General features: G+C 38.2%; 2 protein-coding genes across 2 annotated transcripts; both read right to left on the bottom strand.

Annotated features, from left to right (window-relative positions):
* Window positions 1-7,178, bottom strand: LOC306839109 (sodium-dependent neutral amino acid transporter B(0)AT1-like; the record flags this gene model as incomplete). The annotated part of the gene is made up of 12 exons (XM_079367604.1): window positions 1-510; window positions 636-798; window positions 929-1,088; window positions 1,207-1,411; window positions 1,493-1,649; window positions 3,232-3,360; window positions 3,471-3,583; window positions 3,682-3,792; window positions 4,831-5,012; window positions 5,095-5,232; window positions 5,375-5,515; window positions 6,980-7,178. 12 exons carry the CDS (start codon window positions 7,176-7,178, stop codon window positions 370-372), a joined length of 1,839 nt encoding a protein of 612 aa, XP_079223730.1. The 3' UTR covers window positions 1-369.
* Window positions 7,179-9,987: 2,809 nt separating this feature from the next.
* Window positions 9,988-17,229, bottom strand: LOC306839951 (sodium-dependent neutral amino acid transporter B(0)AT1-like). The gene is made up of 12 exons (XM_079368906.1): window positions 16,863-17,229; window positions 15,492-15,632; window positions 14,772-14,909; window positions 14,462-14,643; window positions 14,242-14,352; window positions 13,293-13,405; window positions 13,082-13,210; window positions 12,830-12,986; window positions 12,458-12,662; window positions 12,199-12,358; window positions 10,820-10,982; window positions 9,988-10,631 (listed from the first exon to the last, which is right to left on the bottom strand). Exons 1-12 carry the CDS (start codon window positions 17,059-17,061, stop codon window positions 10,422-10,424), a joined length of 1,908 nt encoding a protein of 635 aa, XP_079225032.1. The 5' UTR covers window positions 17,062-17,229; the 3' UTR covers window positions 9,988-10,421.
* Between the last annotated feature and the right edge of the window lie 582 nt (window positions 17,230-17,811).

Here is a 17,811-nt window from a genome sequence, read left to right as displayed (position 1 = left end):
TCAAATACTTCTTATATCTATCTCCCTTTGTGTCATTGAAGTTGAACTTGGAATTCTTCTAGTTGTTGGCAATTGTTTATTTCACATCCACCATTGTCATTTTTGTGCTTAGTTTTTTTATCATTTCAAACCAAGACATTGTGACACTAACACTTTATGTACATTGCTGTAAACAGTATTTGATCTTGTAGCGATTTCTAGATATCCTCTAGAAACTAAATAGAAAAGAAATCAGACTAGAGCGTTTTGAGGAATGAGTATCTAAATACAGCAGCATAAAAGAGCACAACACCCAAAATATTAAAACAAAACATCAATCATCAAACAAGTGAAAAAGTATTGTCCTTTGTCTTTAACAATTCAGTAGATCTACTTTTTCCTCCGCAACTCAAAAACCAGTCTACATAAGGCATATACAGGAACAACCAGACATGGTACTCCAGCAAGAAGAAAGATGATCACATAGATCCATGTCGGGTAGGAAACTGATGCCAGAGATGGGAACGCATCCTGTGAATTAAAAAGCAGTGTGATTAGTGGCTAGCTTTTATGAGTATTTCTTTCATCACATAAGGAACATTTCCCACCAAGAGAAAATACATCAACATACTTGATCACAGAGCTTGTGTACTTACAGAGTTGGGATCCCAGACTAAACAGGTGAGCTCCTCTTGGCCTTGTGTAACCAGGTAGAAAACTAAAATAACCAGAACAACAAGAGGACTGCTGAATCTCCATGAAAACTGCCAGAAGATGGAGGGCTTATATCCAATCATGAACTTGATGTCATCATTGAACCTGCCACACAATCAGTAGTGTTTATTAGTCATGAATTCATGATTTTGATAGGTGACGAGTCTTATAGTCATAATGGTTTGCTCAATAGCAAGTACAATATGTCTTGCTTATAGTTTCAATATGCGCTAACCTGTCTATGCCATAGATGTAAACAACAGCTATCATCTCAAACAATCCAATTGTCAGAAGTGGAACAGATCCGGCGAAGTTGTCAAACAGAGTTACCCAATATATCCCTGAATGTTGCGCAAACATGAGGGAGATGACGAAGGCGACAACACATGTTACTCCTGAAACCAACATGAACAACAGAGCTTGAGTAAAATAAAAATATAAATATTGAAGATATTTGGTTGTAAGGTGAAGCCTAAATGAGTTCCTTGAGTTGCTGTAAAAACCAAGTGTTACCTGTTAGTGCTTCATGGGGCCACTTTTTAGGGAAAACATTCAGATCTTTGAGTGGGACGACCACTCCTTCAATGTTGCCAAACAGCGTTGAGAGTCCCAAGCAGAAAAGCATTGAGAAAAAGAGAACAGACCAGATGGGAGAACCAGGCATCTTGGTGATGGCTTCTGTAAACACTATGAAGGCCAGACCCGTTCCCTCTACTCCCTGAAAAAAATTACACACAAGTCAGAAACGCAGATAAGCAATAACAAGTTGACATTCTGATTTATTTTCCGAAATAGTCACCTCACTGAGAAGTTTCTGTATGTCACAGGGTTTGATGTCCAATCCATGGACAATATCAGGATAGGAGCTGTTGAGATGATTAAAAGCTGTAGAGTAGTTGCTTGGAGTGATGCTGTCTTCGGGAAGGTCAAATGTATTTAATAACTCCATGATGTTACTAAAGAGAAAATATGTCTTATTAGTTGAGCTGGATAAATGGAATTTTGTATTTTTGAAGTAGCTTTACTTTTAACACATTGCTCACATCATATTCCCATTTGCCAAAGTATTCCTTTAGCATCATATGAAGAACCAATGTTTTCTGTAACAAAAACATATATTTTCCCACTTTTGACAGACAACTGTCTGTCAAAAGTGGGAAAATTACTGTTCCTGTGCATGGGACAGTTTTTTTTGTCAAAAAGCTAATGTAGGCCAGCTACAAAGTTGTATACAATAAGTTTGTACAACAAGACTTGCATCATAAAATTCATTATGTAAGTATCATAAATCCATAAATTCTACAAAATATAAGAAGAGGAAAAAAATGTTTTGCACATTTAGAAGCTATAGTTTTATTCACAATCATTCAGCCAAAATGTGTTCCCTAGCCAACAACTGTGTCACTGATGGGTTGATATCAGGTCAGATTTTTTTTTTTTTACCATGCATTATATTCAGCTTCTAAGCTTTCTATGTAGCAAACTTTCTCTGCTACTCCTACTGGTGTGTTGGTCCTTCAATGAGGTGGGGTCAGGCATATTGGTTGAGGATTAATATCTTGAGGCAGCAGAAAGCAATTGCGCTAATGACCAACAGAAACCCCATCCAAAGTCACTGTTTCAGTGTTTTCCATCTGTATAAAAGATTAATTATTGTTTAAATCAGGGCCGCCCCTGGCCAAGTGGGGGCCCTAAGCTGGATTTTATTTTGGGGCCCCCCTTCCAATAACATAATGATAATAAAAAATTACAATTACTAACGAATGAAATGAACAGCCTCTATCAACAGTGGAACGATAAAAGCATAGATTGATAGGCTATAAACCTGAGCCAACATATGACCACCAACTGGTTAATTAAAAACTCATAAATGGTCATCAGGGCCGCTTGAAATTGTAATCTCCAGTCCACATCTAGACACAATTATCATCTCTTCTGTCTCATGATTAGCACGAGCAGACATGCCAGCAGTTTACGTTTATATGCCACAAAGTTTTTTCTTTTTTGTTTCAACAACATACCCACTTTCAAGTGAAGCACGGGCCTCTTTTGCTAGCTCCCGAATCGTATTGACGTTTGGAAACCATCTCTCTCTCTCTCTCTACCTGAAAACTGCCTGCCGGCCCATCTGACAGCTGATTGGTCAGATGGTGATGCGTTGTGCTTTCAATCATTGCGTCTCTTTTTATTTCTCTCCTGCCTCGGGCTGACTTGGTGGCGGTGCTCTACGCGCGCCTCTCGGCAAAATGCACGCGCATCCTTTGCGCATTTGCAGAGAATGATGATACTTTTATTGATCCCGAGAGAAATTCAATTCACTTGCGCAAAATGGGGCCCCCCATGGATCGCGGGGCCCTACGCACAACGCATGTTCTGCGTTTAGGGAGGGGCGGGTCTGGTTTAAATTCTAAGATGTGCTCTGACAAAGCACTGTCACTCTTGCTATGTCACACACCGATGCAATGTTGCACTACTCCTCAGTATCGTTGAAATGTCGTTGCATCTTCTGAACAACAGTCAGATCGAATTTATACTTACTCGCTGACACAGCTGTCGTATTTCTCTGTGGCCCTGAAGCCAATGATGCTGTAGGTTACCGTGGCAGCATAGATTGAAGTGAAACCAGTTACAACCGTAAGGATTACAGCATCTTTCAAACAGTTGTTGCTTGGGGGGGGGGGAAGAAAAAAAGAACCAAGACACTTGTTAAGATTGAGTCTACCTGTTTCCATTTAAAGCTGAGCAGAATTACATTCAGACTACATTTTCTCTCTTACTGTACAGGGTTGTAGCTTGAAAAAGAGATAAGGCCTCCCCAGGCAAGACCAAAGGAATAAAAAACCTGGGCACCCGCATCCATCCAAGTTGTTGGTTTAATCAACTCATTCACCTGCGAAGGTGATAAATACATTGTGAGGTTTTATTTGTAAAGAGAAAGAGAACCATTCTTTTGAACAACATGTTTGAATGATTTAAAAAAAAAAATACATCAGGTATGAAGAGGAACTTTATTCCACTCAGGGCTCCTTTGAGAGTCAGTCCTCGGATCAGGAAGATGGCCAGCACTATGTAAGGCAGGATGGCTGTGATGTACACAGCCTGATGACATGACAAGAAAAAGAAAGATGAGTCATTATTATCAGATTAAAAGTTTAAAGAGGTTAAAGTAGAGTAGTTCAGCACAATGGACCATTTGCAAAACCCCCTATCCTCTAAATCTGTACTTGTCCGCTCATAGCTCTGTTACTTATCTTCTGTCAATCTTTTGAGAGGAGGGATTCACTCCCTCATAACAGCATTTAGAGCATGACTGTAAAAGAATTGAGATTTTATACTTCACAGTTTATTGGGATAGCATTTGACATAAACAAGAGAACTCTACTTTTTACTCTATGTGCATTTATTTTGTAGTAATGAACTCATTTCTGAAGGCTGAACTTGATGTGTCAGGGAACTCTCACTCTATTTGACTTTCTGTGGTCAACACCTCAGATTTCTAACCCAAATGTGTCATTATTTTTTGTTTTTATAAAGAATAGTCTTCGTTCTGAAACATTCTCTACAGGTTCAACCCAAGAGGGGCAACAAATAACATTTTTGGAAACTCTCGCCGATAATAGACTATGAAGCTTAACAAACTTATGTGGGAACAAAATAACCATAACAGCATAACTAGCGCTTACTAAATTTGAGAATTTTGTGTTGTCCTACATCTACGAAAAAGTAGTTGCAAAACTTTGAGCACAATGTAGAAAACATACTGATTGCAAAACTGTGGGCATGGATTTAAAACTGCATGCTTTTGTAAACAATGGAAATCAATTCACAAACAGCTTTTTATTTGTTTTCACATGAGCTTTCTGCAGCTCTGTTCTACATAGCACATAAAGTGCATATTTAAGGTGGTGGGACAAGATTCTTGTTTCTCTAAACTAAGTTAGTGGTTAGATCCCTGGATCCTACAGTCACATGTGAAAGTGTCTTGGGTATGACACTGAACCCAACATTGCGCCTGCTGACAATAGTAGTCGGCAAGTGAATCTGCCCTTGTTGTCATAGCAGCTGTTCTGGTATAGAGAAGCAGCAGTAACAAAGGGAGACAGGGTTAGCAAATGGTTATTTAATGTAGGGACGAACCTTGCCTGAAGTGCCAATGCCCCTTATGCAACAGATAGCGATGATTGACCAGGCAGCGAGCAGGCAGACTACTATGGGCCAATGGATTCCTCCAGAATCAGCTATCGAGGTTGAAGTATTCAGAGTCACTCTGTAAAAGTAGTAATCCACAGTGGAACTCTGTTGACATTCCTGAATGTAGCCTGAAGAGGCAACAAACGTACACAAATTAAAATGTAATACGGGTGCTAAGGTATATTTATGTATCTGTGTGTAAAACAATACCTGTCCCATTGTCATTGAGAGGGCACTGGGTCCAAGGCAGCGGGCTTTGAAAGGAATTGAAGAGATACCACATGATCCAGGCTATTAAGGTGTTGTAGTACACTCCGATCAATAATGACACCAGCATGGAGGCTACACCTGAGAGACAGAGTCATTAACTGTGACATTACATCAACAAATAGATAGATAACTCCTAAATACCTTAGTGACTTTGAGGTTCATTTAGTTCTTTCGTTTTCATTTTTGATTGTTTTTCCCCCCATAGGTAAGTTTTGCTTACCAATACCAGTCAGATAAGGGCTAATAGACCTCCAAACTCCCACACTGCCTTTCCTGAGACGCTGGCCAATTGCAAACTCCATCAGCAGGAGAGGCATTCCTTCAAGCACCAGCAGGATCAAGTAGGGAACCAAAAATGCACCTAGAATAAGGTATATGATAAGAGATGAAATGAAAGGAATGTTATTGCTTTACAGTCTTAAGAATTCTAAGAAAAGTATTTTCTTCGTTTTGATGAGCTCCATTTAGTAGAGTGTACTATAAACAATCCGTATCTGTAACGAATGTGTTGGTATTCTTCTCCTTTAGGGTTGTGATGGTGCGTGGTTGTGAAATAGGCTACTTGAAGTTGCTAGTGCCGTGCCAGGCTCTGGACGTGACAGTGTTCTAAGATTGTTTTGCCACTTTTCAGAGACCTCGACAGTTTGTGACATGATTTACTCGTGTTTCGCATGTCCATCTCTGTGTTCACAGAGTACTCTTTGTATTCCCTGTTTACTTGTCTGGATTCTCTCCACTTAGATTGCCCGAAGAGTTTCACCTGTGTGTCACAAGGCAGAAGTGTTGATTTTATGGTAACACATTTATTGCACATTTTTACACATGTTTTGATATCTTGGGTTTTATTCATGCTATAACATGTATTTTGACTTGGCTTTATTATTTTCCATGTTTTAGGTTTGCTATGATTTATTACGACTTTTGGGTTTATTGCATGCTTTCAGAATTTACTTCCTGCCTTGACGTGACTGATGGTGATAGATTACATACAGCTGTATAAACCTGCTCGTATTACAGTTTTTATGCCCATTTAGAAGCAAGCATGTTGCCACTATGTCCAGTCTGCCCTCCGCTTAGCCGCCCAATTAGCAGGTAGGAGTAATGTCTTTAACCTGCTCTTTTGTAAATTGTCTTGAAATAATATATGCTATGAATTGGCACTGTTGATTGGTTGATGATGTTACTTTGAAACCCATTGTTGTTGCATTGGGGCTGATATAATACAGTGTTAACTGTATAGGTTGGAACCCTGTAGTTATACAGTCACATAAAAACAACAAACTATACGTTGAAAATATGCAAGCCTTAGAAAAGAATAACTATGATTCACATCACTGAGACAAATTTGGTAAAACAAACATTTATATAGCAAGACGAGTGTTCTGAGAATTCACTTGAAATTTAAAGCAGTAAACAGCAGGTCCAAGGCCATCACCTTTATCTGAAGACAAAGGTTAACTTTACTTGAGAAGACGCTGTAGTCTTTACATCAAGTGTTATTCATCATTCTCGAGAGTCAAGAGAATGATTAATTAAACCTGGGAATTTCCCTTCAGGAATTACTAAATTATATTAAATAAAAATTGATGTTGATGTGACAACACTGTCTTGTACAAAAAGTACCAGTTATTTTGTTAAAAATAAAATTGTCAACTTAACAACTGAATTATTTGGTAATAATTCTAAAACCTAAAAAGCATAATTTTCCATTCATATGCAGACAATTACAATTAAATTAACACCTTGATACCACAACCACACACAAAAAAAAGACATACAAATACTATACCACAGATGTCTGTTAGTCTTCTTTTTTTTATCTTACCCCCTCCATGACTCTGACACAAATAGGGGAACCGCCAAACATTCCCAAGTCCGATGCAGAAGCCCACACACGTTAGGATGTACTGGGCTTTGTTGTCCCACTTGGGCCTGTCTCCGGATTCCTCCTTCTCCATCCTCTTCAGATCTTCATAGTTTGGGATCCGGAGATCCAGTCCTGGGTTTGCAATTACCATTTTCATGGCAACCGTATGTGCACTAAGGCAGCAAAATAGTGTTTACTACAGTTAAAGCAAAGGGGGAGTAAATGGATATCCACATGTGAGCACTCAGCGATATTAAAGCATGTTTATGATGTTTAACCTGCAGCCTGCAGATTATAGCAGCGCCCTATGTACCTTTGTCTCTAAATGCTTAATCATATGACTCCAGCCATGACTTGGTTTGAAAAGTGTTTCATTTTATCGGGGTTAACACAATATTAATATACGTCAGTGCTCAGATACAACTTTTTTTTCCTATTATTAACCATTTTATTTTCGACTTTCCAACTCCAGATAACTATTAAGAGGGCATAAGTGCAGTGTAAATACAGAATTGTAACGTACACAATACAAGGACTTCTGAAAGATTTGGTTGCTACTGTATGTATTATTTTAATTTTATGATAATGTCTTTATAAACACTTTTTTAATACAAAGGGTAGGGTGAAATTCTGATAGGTTTACAAGCATATGGATTTTCTTTTAAGCTGGGCTCTGACCATGAAATGCATTTCTTCAGTTGATCTGTTTTGTTTTTGTTTCTTAGCGGATTCTAGGGTGCAAGAAATCTGTGGGGAAAAAAATCTGCTTCTATTTCTTCCTTACTGTCAAACATACGTTTCACGGCAGAACATTGGCAATAGAATATAAACAACAGGGCTTTGGTCTGTTTGTCATAAATCTCTTACAGGGTCCATGACTAACTTCTCAAGCTGCCCGGTAGTCCTTACTAATAGAAGAAAATATAAACAATTCAAGATACTTTTCAGCACTGTATCACACTGACAGAAAGTCACATCTCTATTGAGCTACATATTCCTTTATCCCTCAGTGGTAATGATTTAATGAGATTTTTTAATAATACATTTGGAAACATAGGAGACAGAATAAGTAATCATCCTGCCCTTACCTGGTGCAGATTCCTCCAACTTTAGTAGCTCTAAAATCTAAAACCCAATCCGCACCAAGCTGCTCAAGAAAGTCTTTCCCTTAGTCAGCATCTCTATAATATTGACCAACATGTCCTAACTGGCAGAGTGTGAACCACATTCATTCAAGTAAGTTTATTTGAGAATTATCAGTCAGGGTTAAGAGTCCACCATACCACCGAGACTGTTCTGGTTACAGTTACAAATGATCTACTTCATGCCTCAGAGGCTACGTCAGTATGTCTCTAAAGAGTCAGCTGCTCCAAAATGCTGCAGCTGGTGTAGAACTACGTAAAGAGATGACTTTAGTCTCTCACTACTCTGCTTAATGTTGCTTTGTGCTGTGCTAATGATGGGTCTTTGTAAAACACGTTTCAATTAGTAAGGTCTTTTACCTGCTCTTTTGTAAAGTGTTTTGAGATAACATTTCTTAGACATTGTCACGATAAAAGAAAGATTGGTCAGCAGCAAGAGAAATAATCTTTCTTCTTTGTGACAGCCTGGTAAGTAAGGGAGGCACTGAGACTGTTTAATAACCTATTAATAACCCCTAAGGGGGGTTTCATGAGTAATGAGTAAAATTATGTTCACTGGTAGACCTTTGCAAAATCCTATAGTTCGTTGCGTGTCCACTTGAGGCCGGCTGCAGAAGCACTGGATGTCAAATTTCCTATTTAAAAAATCAGAATGCTACTGCAGTCATATTTTTATAGCTTGTTTCAAAAAAATTAAATTGGTCTGATTAGTTCATGTCTTGTTCAGCCAACACGGTATTTAAAAATGTATCTGTTTTGATTTGATAGGTATTGTTCACAATTAGTCAAATAGCTGATCTGACTGACGGGCATGATGTTGCTTTTGTCAGGTGGCCTAAGGGGCGGTTGTGGCTCAGTTGGTAGAGTTGGTGTCATTGTGGTTGTCTGGTTTTGTTTCTTTATTTCATATTGTTTTAGTTAGTTCATTCTTTCCCTAGTGTTCTATGTTCATTTTTCCTTGTGTTGATTGTTTCCCTTGTGTGTTTTGATGTTTCCTAGCCTCGTGTTTAATTTAGCCTTTTGTGTGTTTCCCTGTGTCCTCCTATGTTGCCTGTATGATTATGTCCTGTGTTACTTGTGTTTTTAGGTTCCTAGTTTCGTGTTTACTGTTTCATTTTGTAATATCTGATTTAGGTTATGTTTTTGGTGCCAGGTTTTACTTTGTAGTTGTCCTCAGTGTTCTGGTCTTGTGCTCTTTGCTCTCTGTTTCCCTGCTGTCTTGATGACCCTGATTGTCCTCAGCTGTCTGATTAGTCTCACCTGTGTCTGATTACCCCATGTCTATTTAGTCTCTGTGTTCTTTCCCTCCTGTTGTCAGTTTATTGTTTATAGTTTGTTGAGTGTCATGAGGCTGTGTGTAGTCTGTAGCATGTCATTCATCTCCCTGGTCCCTGCTCCTTTGGATTTACTTTGTTTGTGCTCCGCTTGGTTTTCTGGATGTGTTGGATTTATTATTTGAGTGAGTTTTTGTTTTCACCTTTTGTTTAAATAAGTCTTTAGTTTGATTTTTACCTTTACTTGATTGGGTCCTCCTCCCTGGTTTTCCTTGGGCAAGACACTTTACAAGTTGCTGTGACTGCTTCATTGGTGGCGTATGAATATGTGTGAATGGGATTAATTACTTCTGATGGTCACTTTAAATAGTAACCTTTGCTCCAGTGTTTGAATGGGTAGGTGCGACCTGCAGAGTAAAAGCACTGTGATTTGTCAGCAGAACATTACAAGCTCAAGTCCATCCTTAGCTCCAGCTCTTAGCCTGTCAGTTTGGCGACCGCCATCAACAGGCTTCCAAAGCCCCCTACAGTAACGGATGGATGACATCACTGAGGTTTAAGAATAATTTAATATTTACAGTCTTTGGTTTTTTGTGTTCTAAGCTTATCCGTTGATGGCTCTTGCCTGAAACAAGAGTCAATCTTCTCTTCATGGCAAAAAAAAAAAAAAAAAAGGATTTTTCCAAAATGTCGAACTCTTCTTTAAGATACAGCATACAGTTACACAAGAAATATGATACAGCAGCATCTGAATATTATAATAATAAAGAAAAGCAATAGGAAAATGACTGTATTTTCCAAAACAATATTTTACAGAAAATTAGAGATTGTAATTCTACATACAAGACAATTCTTCCAAATTTACTTTTAGTTTACAAGTCAATAGTCTATATTGGGCATTGGAGGAAAAATGCACACTGTAACCATCAATGAATTAAAAAATACTGTTTTTTTTTTTAATGAAATATTCATTGGAAAAAGACCCTAAAACTTTATTTTGTCACTCATTTGTATTTTGGCAGAGATGGTTTCCACTTTGTCTTCACTGTAGTCTTTCTGCTTGCAGCATTTTTTCTGGATGAGTTTGTAGATGGCAAACACTGGGATGGCTAAACTTGGAATTCCAGCCAGGATGAAAATGATGGCATTGATCCAGGTGGGATATGGTCGCGCTTCGAGAGTGGGGAAATCCACCTATTGCCAAAATTTAGAAAAATGTTACTACAAAGTAAAAGTTTTATTTTATATTGTCATTCCAGATAATGAATCATTATTAAGTGGTGACATTTTAATGCTATAGCACCACTATCAGTAATAAAAAAATGTAAGAAGTGGTTTGTAAATGGTTCTTTTGACAATACTATTGTGAGGAGCACACTTACCGCCTCCTCGTCCCACACCAAATAGGTAATTTTCTTGCTGACTTGGGTTACAAAGTAGAAAATCAAGATGACGACCATAATGAGTGGACTAATAACCCTCCATGTCGCCTGCCAGAAAATATTGGGTTTATGGCCAATCATAAACTCAATGTCCTCGTTAAACCTGTGTGGAAGCAATAAGAGGAAGAAATATCAGCTGAGTGTGCCTGAGAGCATTCATAAAAGATGCCCTTGCACTTTTATTAGATAGTTAGAAGCCTGCGGACCGTACTTGTTTGATCAACATGCACATGCTGAACTGAACTTTTACGAAATAAAGAAACTCTCTGTTACTTCAATCTTATACCTTATCTTAAAAACATGCACCTTGATAACACAGCAGCTGTCAGGGTGCAATGTTTGTCATACTTTATAGCTAAGTATTGTTTTATCTTATTTTACTGACAGTTCAAATCTGTAACTGGAAAAAGACACATTATCTACATCAACATAGTCTTGCGGCATCACAAGCCACACTGTACTTCTTTATCTCTATCGTGGCAATACATGCACACTGCAAGATCACCTGGTCCGAGCTTTGAAGAGCTGAGCCTCACGGGATCAAATTCCTGATAGTGTCTGTCTATGATGTCTTACTCAGCCCATGTAACTTCTTCTGCTGTGGCAAGGTTGTGGGGCTGTAAAGGCTTTGCAGCGCGAACTCTGCAAAGCATACAGCCTGCTTTGCGTCACAGGTGCACGTCAGAGAAAGGCCTTAAAAACCTTCACATAGGCAGCTGAGAAGGCCTCTAGATGGCTGTAAATCAAGAGGGGCAATCGATGGGTACATGCTACTTAGACATAAGTTGGTACTTGATCAATCAACCTTCTGGGTCACTTGGGTAAGGGTGTATGATATCGAAAGCCCCGAAACATCCAATTACCCCAGGTTCCATTACTGATGATTTGTCATCAATAGATGTACAGTATATTGAACTTCTTTGTTTGCGGTCAGAAACAACTCTGTAATGCTCGATGCTTCTTGCTTTGTGTTGGGATTTGCCAGTATCTGTCTTTGCCAAATGGTGTACACTTAAGTTTCAACATCCACGCAAGGTGCTTTTTCAGGTTAATGTGTGTCAACATGCTAATATGCTCTCACTTACAATCAATGCATGAATTCTTTTGCTTTACTTAACAAAACGGTACAAAAAATAAAGCTTTACGGCGACTTTTTTTAGTTCTCAAGTAAGCTCTTTTAACTTAAGGAATTCTATTTTTGTACAATGTACTGTAGTTTAGCATGCTAGCATATTAACAGTTGCTTATTTGCATAAAATACAAGCCATTAACAGGGCTAATACCCTTTCCCCTTAGACACTGAACCAATAATGACTTACCTATCCACCCCATAGATGTAGATAACGCCAACCATTTCACAAAGTCCAATGACCAGAAGGGGTATTGAGCCAGCAAAGCTGTCAAAAAGACCTAGCCAATAGTTTCCAGAGCGCAGCGCGAATATGAGACCCATAGCACAGGATATTATGCAGGTTAGAGCTGGAAAAAAAAAAAGACAAAAAGTAGTGACACTCGTTTCTCTGGATTACATTTTTAGTCTGAGAGAATGATTTTATGTCAAACGGGTAACTCAATTACCGCAGAAAACTTCTTTAGGCCAAGATCGGGGCAGGATTCTGAGGTCCTGTAAAGGAACCACGACTCCCTCGATGTTGCCAAACATAGTGGAGAGGCCAAGACAGAAAAGCATGACAAAGAAGAGGACAGCCCAGAGCGGAGAAACTGGCATCTTGATGATGGCTTCTGTAAACACGATGAAGGCCAGACCTGTTCCCTCAACTCCCTAGATGGATTATACATCAATTATTTTAACCATTTACTTCATTGTCAGTCCATTGTCCATTGTCATTGTGATTGTCAACATTGTCTGTAACAATAATCCTGGTGATATTTTTACCAAAGTTTTCTGAGGAGTAACAGAACTTAAACTACGAATTGCTTTTTACTGACCTGACTGAGGAAAGTGTTAATGTCACATTCCTTTATTGGCAATCCAGCAATGATTTCTGGATTTGTCGTGTTGAGATGATTAAAAACATCGTTGTAATTGCTTTCTGTAATGCTATTTTCAGGATAGTTGAAGGCATTCAACAGCTCCAAGATGTTGCTACAACAAAGGCAGATTGTGATGATATTAGTCAGTAAAAATATGATGCAAATGACTTTGCTTTTTAGGATTTCTCTCTTCACTTTGAAACTCACCTGCCAACGCAATCATCATATTTTTCTGTGGCCCTGAAGCCAATGATGGAGTAGATAACTGTTGCAGAGTACACTGAGGTGCAACCATTGATGATGGAAATGAGAACAGCATCCATCTCACAGTTGTTGCTGTAAGAAACAGTCAATGACCATGTGAGAACAACTGAACAATTCATTGTATAAATGGGAATTATGAAATGATGTTACTCACTGAATTGAGTTGTAACTGGAAAAAGAAATGAGTCCACCAAAAGCCAAGGAGAAGGAGTAGAAAACTTGAGCACCTGCATCCAACCAAGTTGCTGGATTCATTAACTCGTTTACCTGAAAAAGATTTGGAGTTGTCAACAGAAGCATACATTTATGGAAATTGCATTTGAAAATGTTTGAAATGCAAGTAGTAATCATCGTCTCGTAGAGTCAAAGCAAAAAAATGTTATGAATGATTTACAATTTCTTGGACAGCAGGCCTTCACTGTTAAAGGATTTTTAAGGTTTCCTTATTATTCTGTCCAATTTACTTGAGGACCAATGAAGCAACGAGGACATTCATTTGTATTGTGACAGAATCATAAAATGTCACACCCTGAGTTCAGATAGTTTTTTCATAATATCATACCTCAAAGTATAAAATGTTTCATTTTATTTATCAACGTGTGGAGGATTTGTTTTCCTAAAATTTGTGGACACTATGCAAGTCTTTTGCCATCAGATTTTATTGATCATGTAATAAGAATGTACCGAGGATATCTGAAAAACAAACAAGCGGTACAATCAGCTCGGCTAATTCCAAAGAGTTACTCTCCTACAGGGATTTATGTATGGGACTTTATTTAGACATGGAGCAGCAACTTTTTGAAGTAAAATTCATTGCCACTTTGAGACTTCAAGAAGTGATTGCCTCTGGACAAGAGAATAGCCCCAATATGAACCCTTATATGACAACTACTGGTTGCTTTGTTATGTTCCAAACCATACGGTAAACCTAGCCTACTGCCTGCTTTCTGCAGCCTTTTCGGACAGAATTGTAGGCGATTGAGATCCATTCATTTTGCACTCAGTAAGACAAATAATTAGGACATATTTTCCAAATTGTGGAACACTTGCTTTAAAAAATGCACCATATGTTTATGTTTGGTGTTTTGATCTTCAGTGCTTACATCTGGCGTAAAGAGGAATTTAATCCCCGCGAGAGATCCTTTGAGGGTCAGTCCTCTGATGAGGAAGATGGTGAGGACCACATAAGGCAGAGTGGAGGTGACGTAGACAGCCTGAGGAAAGAGATTTTCTTTTTAAATAAGCCAAAGATCTAATATTTGTTTTATCTCTATAGCTCGCATTACAATTAAACTAGTTTTAATGTAATTAGGTTTTTCAGACCTTTCCTGTGGTCTCAATTCCCCGGATGGTGCAAACATAGAGCAGCGTCCAGGCAGCAATAAGGGACAGCACCATCCACCACTGCAGACCCCCAGCATCCTCGATAGAGGTTGAAGTGTTCAGGGTCTCTCTGTACCAGAAGTAGTCAACAGTGGTGCTACGAGCACACTCCTCTACAAGACCTGCAAATGACAGATACAATTGACTGTAGATGCTTCAGTTAACAACAAGATGTCTGACCCCCCAGTAGGTAAATACAGATTGTATTGCAATGTGCACTTTTTAGAAACTCTGACATTTGAAGCCATACCTGTCCTGTTAGCATTGAGGGGACACTGGCTCCAAGGCAGAGGGTCCTGAAAGGAATTGAAGAGGTACCACATGATCCAGGCCATGATGGTGTTGTAGTACATGCCAACCAAAAATGAGACAAGCAAGGATGCAATACCTGTATAAAAAAAGAAACAATAAGGATTATTATTATTATTTTTTTTTTTTTTTTTATGAACCTGAGATTACAGTCAGGCTAGTGGCTCTTCTGGGCATAATGAAGACTTTAAACTAAATACTTAATGCAGCATGCTTTTACTGCCAAATTGGCAATGCTTACATGCTTTTGGTGGGTTTTTTCAGTGTTCACTATCTTAGCTTGGCATGTTAATGTTTGTTTATTAACTTTGTCCATAGAGCTGAGACAGAAGGAGATGTCTTTCGATATCCATGACATTTAAGCATAGACAAGAGCACTTGATGACAATTTAAGGTTATCATGATGATAAAAAATTACGTCATGTGGTAACAAGAACATGTGCATCAAATTTATGCAAATTTAAAAAAACAAAACAAGGCATAACTGTTAATCCTTTGAACAACTTGAGTCTTTCATTGAAGTGTTGGGACCTTTTTTAAAAAAAAGTAACAATAACTGATGGATGTTATGTTTGCTTGTGTGTTTATGTTTGTGTGTTTTTATGTGTGTGTGTGTGTGTGTGTGTGTGTGTGTGTGTGTGTGTGTGTGTGTTTTACCCACCAACTCCTGTCAGACATGGATTGATCGATCTCCATACTCCCACACTTCCTTTCCTCAGACGCTGACCGATGGCAAACTCAAGGTGCAGAAGTGGGATTCCCTCCAAGACCAGCAGGATAAGGAACGGGATCATAAATGCCCCTAGACATATCAAATTCACTTTATTAGACTGAGCAATTTAATGACTGGTTTACTTTAATCACCACGATTAAGCACCATGAGCCGCAGACTTGAAACTCAAAACTATATGAAATTCCCTCCCCCTCCATGTCTGTGTTCAGGATGTCCTGTTGAGTGGTGGCTGAAGGTTCTGACGCCGGATGCGCTCGGTCGGGCCCTCAGTGCCTTCCCCACAGGACGGGACCGTCACCATTGTTTTTTTTGTTTTTTTCCTTCTTCTGTGTTTTGTTTTTGTTTTGTGTTCTGTGTTTTTTGAAAAACTAAATTATATATATATATATACATACATATATGTATATATATATGTATATGTATATATATATATACATATATGTATGTGTATATATATATATACATATACATATATGTATATATATATACACATATATGTATGTATGTATATATATATATACACATATATGTATATGTATATATATGAAATGATTCAACAAACTGCAAAGCTTATGTAGGAATATGAAGTGCTGAGTCCAGAAAAACATCAGCAGTTTAGAGTGTGATAAATATGATTTTGAACTTTTCAGATATGATATGATAAGATAGTACATGGTAGGATACAGGCATAGCCCAAAAGGCATGATAAGACATGACAATGCTTTTGGCAAAGTGTCTCGAGATAGTACTTGTTATGAATTGGGGCTATATAAAATAAGTATTGATTGATTTATTGATTGATAAGAGACAATACAAGATAATATTCCAAATAAGGAAGTATACAGAGATAATAGAGTGAAATATAGAGGGCTAGGTTTTGGAGATTAGATGTTCTGTTATTATCATAATTTGTGATATCTTAATAGAAAACTGGTGCTGAGAAATGTTAAAAAGTGACTGAGGTGGAGGTCAGTTTTGCAAAATCACGTCATTCATACTCATTACAGAAAGATGTTGTGATAAATTAGTTCAGTCTTGATGAATCAATTCATTCATATAGCCTACATTCATGTATAACAGTATATTTCATTGACGTTGTGGACGCAAAGTATTAGGTTTTAGAAACAAAGTAGGCTAAAATTATGCAATACCTGTATCAAGGCTGTATCGGGGCTATGGTCCTTAGTTTCTTAAAGCAGGTTGTACTTAAACTACTTAAATCCTCTGTTTCTGATAGCTCTCATATTATGTTTCCCTTGGAGATTCAAATATATAACAGTAAGTCACATCCCAGCTTACCTCCTCCGTGGCTCTGACACAGGTAAGGGAACCTCCAGACGTTACCAAGTCCGACACAGAAACCCACACAGGTGAGCAGATACTGAGCTTTGTTGTCCCACTTGGGCCTGTCCCCTGCTTCCTCAGTTTCCATCCTCTCAAGGTCCTTATGAGAAGGGATCCGGTCATCCAGTCCTGGGTTTGGCAACTTTAGCTTCATTGTAGCCTTTTTTTGTTACTTCACTGAACTCAGAAATAGGGAAAAATGTAGCAGTTGAGTCTCTCTTTTGTAACCAGTGTTGTCACTTCCCTGCAAGTCCTCTGGCTCCTGTGTTCTTTCTCAGGCAATCTCCTCTGTTGACTGTGTCTCTCTGACTCATTTGCCTCACTCTGTGTCCTGGAAATAGGCAGTGAGGTATTTTACTTTGACCTATCGCACCCAAGCTTAAGTTATCTGTAGCTTTGTCTGTTTTGCATTATGTAATGTCAGCATGTTCAAGAGGGAAAAGACACAGCCTTCTTGATAATGATTGATATATCATACAATATGTGCTAGTGTCATCCTGAAGAAAAGTATAGTATTCATGAGTTTGTGATGAAAATGTCAAAACACAAGGTGTAAAAACACAATTAAAAACTTCACCTACACTTCATCAAACACAAACTTAGTATTATTGAGAAGAGGTGTTATTTATATTAACAATTGACAGATGGACAACAAGTAGAAGCAGTTTCAAATGAAAAGCCTTTTGTTTGTGTCACATTTCCGTTTAGAGAGAACAAAACGCTCTATTGTGGATGACAACTCATTTTCCAATCTTAGCTTATCTTAACTAGTCCTTGAAAAATCTAGTTTTATTACATGGAGTTTTCACATGTTGTTCACCCTGTTAAAGTGTTTTTTGTGTTTTTTGTCATATGTTTAAACTAAAATCAATGTTGAACTATCTTATGGTGAATGTTAAGACTG

This window comes from Symphodus melops (genome assembly GCF_947650265.1).
Source record: "Symphodus melops genome assembly, chromosome: 18".
NCBI classification, from domain to species: Eukaryota; Metazoa; Chordata; class Actinopteri; order Labriformes; family Labridae; genus Symphodus; species Symphodus melops.
This window is presented reverse-complemented; position numbering and strand designations above follow the sequence as displayed.

What these genes read in the sequence shown, in the direction of transcription:
- LOC306839951 (XM_079368906.1), bottom strand. Translation starts at nt 17,061, where the DNA reads ATGAAGCTAAAGTTGCCAAACCCAGGACTGGATGACCGGATCCCTTCT. An exon ending in GAATTGAGACCACAGGAAAG is followed by an intron (nt 14,353 to 14,461) that starts GTCTGAAAAACC and finishes CTCTTTCCTCAG; the next exon opens with GCTGTCTACGTCACCTCCAC. An exon ending in TGGTGTGGGACGAGGAGGCG is followed by an intron (nt 10,632 to 10,819) that starts GTAAGTGTGCTC and finishes TTTTGGCAATAG; the next exon opens with GTGGATTTCCCCACTCTCGA.